The following is an 11,766-nucleotide window of genomic DNA, read 5'->3' as shown; positions in this document are numbered from 1 at the left end:
CTCTAGCTCTTTTAAAGACACAGTTGACAGGGTGGGACCTGTGGATCGTCGAGTACGCTGCTGAGTAATAAGGCTGAGGCTCTGGCTAGTAGGCTACAGGCATTCCGTAGGGTACATATGACAACAACATGACCAACAGTAGGCTACATCTTTCATAAAAACACAGCTTTACTTAAAAACTTTACAGAATTATCACATTACATTTCATATAAAGACAATAAACGAATCAGTAGTGAAAAATCATGGGATCAACGTTTTACACAGACCTACATTGTCCATGTTGTATTTCAGATAATCTGAAACATCAACAATAAAAGGCACTGACCAATTCTATAACACCCTGAAAAATAATAAATACAACTTCAAACTTGAGCATTAGAAGCGAGTTCCTTTCATAACATCTATCATGTTGATGATATCCCACTTCAGTGGTCCAACCCGGGCTGGACCTCAGCTGTATCTCAGGTCATTCTCCAGGCCATAGATCTTGGCTTTTAGGGTCTTCAGCTCCCCCTGAACCTTCTTGGTGCGGGCATTGGTCTGGCGCACCTCGTGCAGAATTGCCAGGTCCTGGTTAGGGCCCACGTTCAATGTCACCTAAGATAGACAGGTGAGGTAAAATACAGACAACATCCAGTTGAGCACCAATGTGGAACAGATAGATTAGTACAAGAACAACAAACCTACCTATAAATATCTGACACAAAAAGTTTTAAGCTGTATTTGATTCATGTCTGCTTGCTACTGAAATCCCCTCATCTCTCACCTTGAAGAGCTGCTTCTCCACATCTTTGAGTTTCTGCCGCAGGTGTTTGATGTCAGTCTTGAAGCCCTCCACCTCCATGACCCGCCTCTTCTCCAGCGCCTCGTAGCGCTGTGTCATCATCTGCAGACGCTTTGCCATTTTGTCTGAGCGACCCTGCACGTGTGATATACAAAACCACTCGGGTATCACAAGGATCACGCACACGCCCTCACACATGCCCTTGCACATGCACACACATTACCTTAAAGATCTCTCTGCCCACATCCCCTTCCTCTCTAATCTGGGCCAGGTCTGTCTCCAGGGTGACGCACTGCTCCCGGTACATCTCAGCTAGACGGTGGGCCTGCTTCAGCTCCTCCTGCATCGACTGAAGAACAGATAATGGGGTGCAAGACCCCTTGTAACTTAGCGAAAAATAGAACAGACTCAGGAGTAATCAAACATTTAATGTCATCTTTAATGAAGGAAATAATTTCAGCCAATGCATGATTAAATAACCAGATACCAGGTGATCTGCTACATGAATACATTACATAACATATTTCTGAAGTCCGGGTCCCACCTTGAGCTCCTCTCTGTAGACCTGCTCTGTGTCTGGTAGGGGCTGGGCCAGGAGCAAGGTTGCGGTGCTGGGACCCGGGTGGTCTCTGCCAACCCTGGCCTCCCTCAGTCTGTCCTGGTTCTGGTCCAGCTCCCGCAGCAGATGGTCCTTCTCCACCATCCAGCTCTTCTCATTGGCCCGTGAGTCAAACTTCAACTTCAGAAAGTCCCTGGTGCTCTCGTACAGCAGGTTCTGAGTACGCTGGAGTCTGGAAAGAGGGCCAGTAGAGACAAACTGTCGATGTACTGAGGCACAAAATCGGGACTTGTCTGATATATTGCAAGTCAGTTTACATGGTGACACAATGCAGGACAGTTAGGGTAAGGGGTGATGAAGCACTAATAGCAGTACTGTGTGTGAGGTTTAATAGACCTACTTGTCAGTGAGAGCAGTGATGCAGTCCTGGTCTCTCTGGTGCTGGACCTGTCCTTCTTCTATGTGGATCCTGCGGTCCTCCAGCAGAGACTCCACCTGCTCCTTGGACAGACGGGTCTGCTCCTCCATCTGAGCCTGCAGCGCCTCCACCTGGACAGGCAGAGACATTACAAGAGAGTGGGTCAACCTGAGACTGGTAGCATTACTGGTTTGGGTTCTTATGTGTCACTCAGTACCTGTAGTAATAAGGTCTGGTTGTCCTTTCTGTACTGCTCGGAATCTCCATTCATCCCCTCCTCTGATCTGGCTCTCCGCTTGCCCTCTGCTCAGATACACACAGGATCAGGTGGCAGAGACAGGAAAATATTGCACTCCCAAATCAGATTATTCCACTTTTTGTAATCTAATTAGTTCTAAGAGCTGTAATCCTACTTACAAATTGGGAATTTGGGGGACTGCACTGTTTTGGGCTTAGGTTGATCTTACAGTAAAGGTATAATCTTAAAGTATTTGTATCTGATGAGAACATAGTTGCAGGAGAAGTTGGGGAGTATATTGCCATATTGATTTTGGTACACACCTTTAATGGATCCAACTCTTGATTTTGCTGTCCTATGAGGATCCTGGACCTTTGTCTCAAGCTTTTTTTGTGCAACAATGACCTGGAAAATAACCCAATAGATATAAAACAAACTAATGGTATGGTATCTTTGTAAATGAATCTTTATAACAAAATGATCATTACACATCAGTGTAATGATCAGTTGGCTGGAACTGACCTTGTGTGGGGGGTCGCGGTGGAAGTAGGTGATCTCCCCAGGGTCGGGTCCCACCAGAGCAAGCAGGTGCTGGATCTTCTTCCTGTCCTCCAACTCTCTACAACACAGATGTTTAAGATTAAAAGAATAAGGTTTCTATTAATATCCTAATCCTTTTAGTTTTATGTTTTACTGTTCAGAAATGTAAAACGTGAACAAATACACTAATAAATAAGGGAACAAATAAAAAGGGATTGACAGTATGAAACAGTGTGGAACTACTGTCTATGGTCTCATCTTGTATTTGTTGGCATCGTATCTTTTGACAGACTCCTCCCTATTCTACATACTCATGTTTCTGAGGCTGTCCTACCTGATTTTGAGCCTGTCGTTCTCTGCGTAGAGGCGCAGGGCCTGTTCTCTCTCTTGGAAGAGGTACACCTGCATGTCGCTCAGCGCCTTCTGCAGTTCAGCAATCTCACCCTCGCGCTGACGCACCTCCCACTGCAGCTTGTGCTGGGAGGGCAGCGAGAGACAGGGAGATTAACAGGCAAACTAGTACATGTGAAAACAGACACACACACACACAAACAGACAGACACGCACAGACATCTCTCTTACCTGGTCGTCTGTGGTAGCTCTGTACTTCTCCAGCATCTGTACCAGATCCTCGTGTTCCCCATCAAACTGGGCAATCTTCTGCCTGTAGAACTCCAGCAGCTCCCTGGAGGGCCGCAGGTAGGCCAGGCGCTCATTGATAGGAGGCAGGGGAGAGTCGAGTTCCTGTCCCGGAGTACGACCAGTGGCTCTGGAGAGGGAGTGCACAGGAGACCACTGATCAAACTCAGACATGGTAACGTGAGGACCCCAGGGTTTGAGGGGTTAGAAGCTAGGGAATGTTGACACTAGGCTGAAATATCTAGATAAACCCAATTAAGGAATCATTCCTTAGAGTCAGATTACAATAGGAGCAGGGCTGGATTAGACACAATAACACTAGTATTCTGGGATTACAGTTAATTGTAGAAATCCAAATAGATCCTAATCACATAAATCAGGTTAGAGGTAATGAAACAAAATTATTTTTGCATAACCTCAACAGAAAGGTTGAGAGACAGAATTGAAATAGAGGAAAAGTAATTTAGGCACAGATTTAGGAATTACAAAACTTGCATTTTACAAATAATGTTAAGTAATGAAAATCCAGATACATTAGATATTCTAACCTGTTTGAAACATGATTCCTTGCAGGAGGGGACTCCATCTGTGTTGACCTGTAACGAAACTGCATGGATTGAGTAAATAACTATATGCGTATTATAATGTAGCCTACCTAGGAAACTGTTCATTTGTAAAACTAGCCTATATAGTTAATGTAGTATGACAAAATGTGTGTTTATTTTGAGGCAGTAGATTCTGCAAATCAAAAGTGATTTTACTGTAAATTAACGATGGTAGCTTAAGTTTCAAGTTCCCCAGTGAATGCTTAAATATTAATCCATCAGATGTCATAGAAATACCCCCACATTAATGTTACAGCGGGAACTAGTTTGTTGAGTGACTAACTGGTGGGTTAGTCACTCAACTCAATCCACTGCTCAGTTCGTTGCCACGACACGCTGCTCGAGTTTTCCCATCTCCTGCATATTGTCAAGTCGTTTTAGTAATGGTACTCGTTACAGACTGTACGTTGCAATTGCCAATTGGGCGGCAGGTAAGGCGGGACGTTTAAATCACGGAACATTTATATTATCTAGTGACACTAGTTTATTATGCTGGTTTATCACTATCTTAGTCATGGCATGCAAACAGCCACTGTAGCTGTACTAGTTACATTTTGAAAGCATGACAAAATGAGCTAACTAATCGATTACTGGCAAGTATGATATCTTAAGTTAGCACACTAACAGTAGACTAGTTTACTTAGCGGAATGCGAATGGGTTGTGGATGAGTAGCCTAGCTAATTCAGATGTAGGCTACACTACTCACTTAGTGTCTGTTAGAAATCCACTAGTGTTTCAACCAAATATTTTCATTATCTTACCTCCACTGTTTTGAAGTTACTCTTTTTGCCGTTGTGCCGGAAATGGTCATAAATAGAGGAAGTAGGAAATGACAATGAAAATACATTTTTATTTATTTACCTATTTTAAAACCTCTGAGAAACATATACGACTAGATTATTACTGTCATTAACATATAAAAACACATGTATTTACTATATATGTATTTTTGTTATTTTGGTCTTGAAGTAAATTTTATGTGAATGCGTTTAAGTCACATGACAAAACAAAGATGTCGACGCCCTATTCTCACATGTTTTGATAAAGTTGCTATACATTTTGTTGTTATTTCTTTGTAAGCAGATTTAAATTCTCGGTATGTGACTACAAGCAAATTAAAAATCCTGCCAGTTTGCTACCCTGTTACTTGCTAGTCCATGCAGCAACCATACACATTGCATTGACGATGCTATTCTCTGTTGCAGTGCCTACTACATTATTCCAATATGAAGTCGGGAACTGCACTGATATATGATGAGGAGATGACCAAATATAAACTTCTGTGGGTTGAGTAAGTCTTGATCTAATTCAAATATCGACTTCATATCGCCACCGGACAATTTTTTGTTTGCTTTAGTTTGTTTCTACAGCATTTCAAATAGTGTATTCAAATGTATGAATTTTATGTTTTCACGTGTTTCACGTGTGTCTGCTTTCTTTAGCCCAGCATGTAAGATAGAGGTTCCTGAACGCCTTACTGTGAGCTATAAAGCTCTGGAAGAGAATGGCCTTGCCCAGCGTTGTGTCAATGTGCCTGTGCGCCAGGCCACTGATGCAGAGATTCTACTGGCACACAGGTTAGTCTGACACAGTGACATACACACATCCCTCCTTTTAAAGATGCTGTGAATTCCATGATTTGCTTCTCAGTACATTATATAAATGTGAAATGGGTTGCTGAAATCATGTGCAAAGCAAGAAAACTTTGTTGCACTTAGGGTTGCAAAGGGGCGGAAAGTTTCCGGTAAATTTCCGGAAAGTTTCCACGGGAATTTTGGGAATTTTGAAAAAAAAAAAACGTGCCAAAGTTTTTTTGCAAAACCATATAACAGGGAACTTCAATGTAGTTGAGAACAAGACTATGCACGCCTAGCTCAGCTGGACCCTGAATGCAGCTGGTTGGGAACATTGTCTGCCAGAAACATAAACTTAAACGTAAATGTTATGTTGTTTTTGAACGTCATAGTCATCAGTGTCGCGTCTGAATGTTTCAGCCCTATGCCTGGCAAGTGTGAGAGCGCCGAATTGCGTAGAGGCCAAGAGCGGTATTGCAGACAGAGATTTCAATTATAGCTAGCAACATACTGAGACATTTTTGGAGCTGTGAACTTAGTTAAACATTTTGAACTATGAACTGAACTAGTTCATTAAACATTTGTGAACAATGAACTGAACTAGTTCATGTAGAAAGTGAACTTTCCCAACAATGTTTGTCATTACCTAGCATATTGATTACTTGGTAAACTGAAGCCATGTTCATTTTAATACCAAGTTTATTTGTATACAGTAGACTAACTTTTTACAGCAGTGAGAGTAGGATGTATGTATGTCCACACAAAAGTTGTATTATAAATGTTTGCATGCATGTCTGCTTATGACAAGGTAAATACAGTTAAATTACCCCCAAATTTCCAGTTTATTCCTGTTAATTCCTGTTAATTCCCGTATATTCCCGTTAATTCCCGTATATTCCCGTTAATTCCTGTGGAAAGTTTCCAACTTTGAATATTCCCGGAATTTTGCAACCCTAGATATGTGGAGTTAGACCGTTGAACAGTTTCTCACCTGTTTTCAGCTCAGGTTTTGTGTAGGCGGGGCAAAACCCAACCTATCTACATCACAGACGGTTTATATAACCTGCATTCTGTTACTCAGCTGGTACGATGCAAAGACAAAGTAATTAACACATAAAACACTCAGAGACTGCAGGTAGGTCTGATCTGATATCTGCAATTGATTTAGCGAGTTGTTGCTGTTGTTGCTAAATTCAATAAATTCGAGGGAGCAGAGCTTCAGCTCCTTCAGGCGACACGCCCCCCCAGTATCAAGCAGAGAAGACTGCTGATTTTTCTCACAATTTCAAAGCCTAATTTAACATACTTATCTGTGTGGTTTTTTTCATTCTAATTTGGATGGGTAGTTAACAACACATTCTTCTGTGGTGTGATGAACTTACAACTCATTTTCAGTTCTGCTTTACAGCATCTTTAATCTCCTGCTCATCTGTCCCACAGTGAAGAGTATCTGGAGGCTGTCAAGAAGACCCCTCACATGACCCTGGAAGAGCTGATGACCTTTACCCAGCAGTATGGAGATGTCTACTTCCACCCAGTGAGATGAACACTTTCTGGAAGACACACTATAAATACAGTGTACAATATTTTAATTGTTATGGTAGAATGGCAGTATGCAAATGGTGTAGTGTAAATGTGTGTCTTGTCTCTTTCAAAGGAAGGGTGCTAAATACATTAGAAAGCCTGGCATTGGTTGAGCAGACATGGTTCACTGACTGACTTTGAATGAATGATGTGTCTTTTGTTGTTTTCTTCAGAACATCTACCACTGTGCCAAGCTGGCTATAGGTGCCACACTCCAGCTGGTGGACAGTGTGCTGACAGGGAAGGTGAGGAACGGCATGGCGTTGGTCAGGTGAGTCCTCATCATAGAGAGAGTATAGAATCAGCTACCGTAAATCTCAATTGTGTTGTTCTACATCTCCCAGAATGCTGTTCTTTGAGTCTAGGGGCTCACCTCACGTATCCGGTAGTTGGTTTTTACCCTTATTAATTTTCTCTCTCCAGACCTCCAGGACATCACAGTCAACGTAGTGCTGCTAACGGCTTCTGTGTGTTCAACAATGTAGCTATAGCAGCCCACTATGCTAAAAAGCACCACAATGTTAAAAGGTAAGGAGAAGGTGGGTAGAGCTTAACCTACTTACGACTGTGATTTTATAGTCGTAATATTATGTTTTCTTTGTTGTGTATGTTTTGCTAAATACTGCTGGCTGTGCAACAAGCCAGCAGTATGTAGGCCATCTTTATTGTACCCCCCCCAGGGTACAATAAAGATGGCCTTACCGTACATGATTTTGTTCATCTACACTGACATTCCTGAATGTTTTGGGCAATCATTATCTCACTCTTAGGGTGCTAATTGTGGACTGGGATGTACATCACGGACAAGGGGTGCAGTACAGTTTTGAGGATGACCCAAGGTGAGATTCATCACGTTCAGTGCCGGTCCTAGCACATTTGGTGCCCTACTAGGCAAGGTTTACCCCTGGCGCCCCCCCCCCCCCCCCCCACCACCTTTAACCCTAGCCACACTTTTTAATGCCAGCAGAGGGCGCCAACCACAACACATACATATGCTGTGCCGCGGTTGGCGCCTCCTGCTGGTAGTGCGTTTGAAACTCAAGGACAGCGGGAGGGTTAATTTAATTGGATGCACTTGGGAAATCGCCGCCCCCCTCTTCATGCCGCTCTAGGCTGCTGCCTATGTCGCCTATAGCAAGGACCAGCACTGATCACATTGGACATTGTAATAATAATAATACATATATTATATTCAGGCTAAGATCATTACTATTCTGGCTTACTATCACTTCTGATATTTGCATACTCCATTTCCCAGTGTCCTCTACTTCTCCTGGCACCGCTATGAGCACCAAGACTTCTGGCCCAAACTTCGAGAGTCAGACTATGACAGTGTAGGCAAGGAGAAAGGAGCTGGCTTCAACATCAATGTTCCCTGGAACAAGGCAAGGCCCCACAACTACTTTCATGTATTCTTCATCAAAATCGTATATGATAACCTTGCTATTTTCACCTTTGTTTCGGTTTCAGGTTGGTATGGAAAACAGTGACTATCTGTCAGTCTTCTTTCATGTCCTCCTACCTGTGGCATACGAGGTGAGTTCATGCGATAGAGAACAATCTCTGTATTTACTTTAGGGATCTGAGAATAACACATTTCATGCTGCTTGTTTCAGTTCTGTCCAGATTTGGTATTGGTGTGTGCAGGGTTCGACTCGGCCATAGGTGATCCAGAGGTCAGTCAGTCTAACCTCCAAATAAGGCCTGTTGCAACAGTACACCACAGAAGAACCTTTTTTTTCTAACCCTTTGTGTACATTCTATGTTCCAGGGACACATGTGTGCCACCCCAGACATATTTGCCCACCTCACCCACCTCCTCATGTCCCTGGCTGGGGGTAGACTGTGTGCAGTGCTTGAGGTAAGTGTGATGCCGCTGAAAAAAATAACTCAGCGGCCAATGGTGATAATAAAATATACCAAGAAGACTGTTACTGTTGTATACTTCACTACAAATCATTTGGTTTCTAGGGAGGGTACAACCTGACCTCTCTCGCCCAATCAGTATGCCAGACGGTCCAAACCTTGCTCGGAGATCCCGCCCCCCAACCGTCAGAGCTGATTGGCCCCTGTGAGAGGTCTGCTCAGTTATCAATCATATATATTGTGTCAATCAAAAAGTATGGTACCCTTAATGACGTGTCCTGTAGTGTTGATAGTACTGATGTTTAGCTCAATTTACGTCTTCGACTCCCTTCAGTGCTCTGGAGTCTATTCAGTGTGTCAGGGCAGCACATAAGCCATACTGGGACTGCCTCAAACATGCAGGTACAGGAAGGCAACGCACTCCTATACCCATCAGACACACCACTCACTCAATCTTAACGTACATCATTTTTTTTGCCTTTTACAAACCCAGTAACACTGTCTCCCCCAGAGGCTCCACCCATCTCTGAGCCCAGTACCAAACGCTGTAAACAGACAGAGGGAGAAGGAAACGGGAAGGCAGAAGATGGAGAGAAGGAGGAGGAGATGGTTGTCTGGCAAGAGTCTCCATTGAGGCTGGTCCCTCCATCCCGTACAGCTGCAGTACTGCCAGCTGAGGTGAAGCCTCTGGAGGGATGTGATCTGCTGGAACCCTCCCTGGCTCCTGCAGCAGACATACTGCAGACACTGAGGTCTGCATTAAATATTGGTCTGATTACATTTGTATTATAAAATATTCATTGTCATATGTAATTCTACAAGGACCAAATAGTCTACCATAAACAAGGACCATGAACAAGATGTACACCAATTTAATATGTCCGTGGACAAATGAGTTAAATTAGGTACATTTTGTAATCAATTGAAACACTGGAATTTGTCTCAAATGAGAATTGTTATGATTCCAGCTGAATACAATACTTACTACAACAATACTTGATTTTCTATGATTATCCTTTTTATTTACATTGTACTGTTGTTTAATTGAAAAAGGAATGACCTTTTTGAAAAATCTGTGGATGAAGCATCTCTCAAGACCCTTTACAGTGTTATTACTCTTTTTGAAAAAATGAAGAAAAATGAGGTGAGAACATCCTTTGTTGTTTTCCGCTCAGATCATTTCCATGAATACTAATATAGTGCTAAAATGAAAAATGGAAATTGAATATTGTTCTGACTAACCAGTTAACATGTTTCAGATTCGGAATGGTTTGGCGCTGGTTCCTCATGTTCCCGTGGCAATTTCATGTGCTGTTAAGCATGCTGCTGAGTCACTTACCAACCGGTACTTGAAATGATAACCTTTGACCTTTTCCAATACTAGACCCACAGTACAGACAATATGTGGGGTATAGCTCATGTAAACACACAGACATCTGGATGCATTTATTCTCTGCAGGGTCCTAGTGGTGTTTGTGGGGGAGGAGGACGTCACAACCTACAGCACAGAAGAGGGGTGAGTATTTGGTTCCTATAGCGTTAACTTGTCTAGTAATATCAGATGTTTTGCATTGGATGTAAAGTATTATAGAATCCTTATTGGCATCTCCTGTCTTGTAGGAAAATGCTGTTCGTGCAGATAAGCAGGGGGCAGTCAGGAGAGCAGAAATCCCAGTATAAAGTCTCTGTGTGTCTGAAAAAGGTAAACTGATTCAGTACTCATCCACACAAATATTTCATTGTTTCCTGAACTGTGGGCACTTGTTTTGGTCCTGGGAAATCCAAAGTGTGTGTGTGTGTGTGTGTGTGTGTGTGCGTGTGTGTGTGTGCGTGCGTGCGTGCGTGCGCGCGCGTGCGTGCGTGTGTGCTTGTAGTCTCCACCAGAGGACCGTAGTGACGTAGCCGGGCTCATGCATGCAGTGCTGGGCCTGCTCCTGCCCCTGGCCTACGAGTATGACCCTGGTCTGGTCCTGCTTGCCCGATCGCCTGGCTGTGGGGTAGGGGAGGCAGCCTGGGCCCAGCTCACCAGCCTGCTCCAGGGGCTGGCACAGGGGCACACACTGGTACTCTTACAGGTGGGAGTGAGAATACAATCAATACAGGACTTCACTGGGAGTTCATCCTAAATTATTAAAACATTACAATCTGTGTATTTATTCTACGTATATATTCTAATACAGTGCAGTCCAGATGAAAAATATATTTTCTTGTATTCTATAACTGTATATTCTGTGGTACTCTAGGTGGGGGAGGAGAAGGCTCTAAGGGGCACCGCAGCCTCTCTTCAAGGGGACCCTGTGCCCTCCTTGGGCCCCCTAGGACCCCCCCCACCTGAAGATGTTGAGGCAGTAGAGAGACAGAGACAGAGGCTGCAGACCAGCTGGAAGCTACTGCAGACCACAGGTTAGGATGTAACAAACCCAAATACAAAACAAGTTCGTAGCAATCTGAGACATATTTATAAGGTGTGATCACTTTATGAATACAAATGAAGATGTTTTGTAACTCTTGTATTGTTGACCTGATTTCTTGACAGCAATATCAGAAAAATGACCCAGGGACCAAGATGACCACGTTCACACCTGTGATTTACAACCAGCAAGATCCTACATTTTCAATTTTGATACAGTTTTCATAATGTGTGTAATATTAATATTAAATAATATTAATTGGTAGCACAGTTGTCAATTGTTAGCCTACAATTGTTAGACACTTTTATTTTAATTTGTAAACTTTCTGCTAAAATTGTAGGCCTATCCCTCCTATACAAGTATTTGATTTGTATTCTGTAAACTCTCCTATTAAATGTCAGAATGGTGGATGAATTGGCATGTTAATGCGTGTGGTTTGCTGGTTCCACTTCTCCTACCTAACGCTTGGGATAAAAATGTCTGCTAACTCTGTTAAGTCAGCCGTTGTGTTAAACACACCCAAAGATATGCATCATGGCAGGTGGTC

General features: G+C 43.0%; 2 protein-coding genes across 5 annotated transcripts; one reads left to right on the top strand and one right to left on the bottom strand.

Moving 5' to 3' along the window:
- Positions 1-150: 150 nt before the first annotated feature.
- On the bottom strand, positions 151-4,584 carry ccdc77 (coiled-coil domain containing 77). 4 transcript variants are annotated; one of them, XM_062462877.1, is made up of 12 exons: positions 4,491-4,584; positions 3,727-3,785; positions 3,122-3,308; positions 2,874-3,016; positions 2,522-2,618; positions 2,323-2,404; positions 1,979-2,064; positions 1,744-1,892; positions 1,329-1,575; positions 1,008-1,133; positions 767-919; positions 151-597 (listed from the first exon to the last, which is right to left on the bottom strand). In XM_062462877.1, the coding sequence occupies exons 2-12, from the start codon at positions 3,762-3,764 to the stop codon at positions 451-453; spliced, it is 1,455 nt and encodes a 484-aa protein (XP_062318861.1). In that variant the 5' UTR covers positions 3,765-3,785; positions 4,491-4,584; the 3' UTR covers positions 151-450. The 4 variants fall into 4 exon arrangements, with proteins under 4 accessions (XP_062318861.1, XP_062318862.1, XP_062318864.1 ...); XM_062462878.1 differs by having other exon boundaries at positions 4,546-4,581; XM_062462880.1 differs by having other exon boundaries at positions 3,727-3,774; positions 4,546-4,573.
- Positions 4,585-4,783: 199 nt separating this feature from the next.
- On the top strand, positions 4,784-11,626 carry hdac10 (histone deacetylase 10). The gene is made up of 21 exons (XM_062461469.1): positions 4,784-4,880; positions 4,990-5,075; positions 5,227-5,361; positions 6,799-6,895; positions 7,116-7,213; positions 7,366-7,470; positions 7,713-7,781; positions 8,201-8,327; positions 8,413-8,478; positions 8,559-8,618; positions 8,714-8,803; positions 8,914-9,020; positions 9,143-9,210; positions 9,320-9,560; positions 9,862-9,952; positions 10,068-10,153; positions 10,268-10,324; positions 10,429-10,510; positions 10,683-10,883; positions 11,052-11,211; positions 11,345-11,626. Exons 2-21 carry the CDS (start codon positions 5,011-5,013, stop codon positions 11,359-11,361), a joined length of 2,022 nt encoding a protein of 673 aa, XP_062317453.1. The 5' UTR covers positions 4,784-4,880; positions 4,990-5,010; the 3' UTR covers positions 11,362-11,626.
- The last annotated feature ends 140 nt before the right edge of the window (positions 11,627-11,766 follow it).

This window comes from Osmerus eperlanus, chromosome 5, assembly GCF_963692335.1.
Source record: "Osmerus eperlanus chromosome 5, fOsmEpe2.1, whole genome shotgun sequence".
NCBI lineage: Eukaryota > Metazoa > Chordata > Actinopteri > Osmeriformes > Osmeridae > Osmerus > Osmerus eperlanus.
Note: the sequence above shows the minus strand (reverse complement) of the source record. Positions and strands in the feature narration are given on the sequence as shown.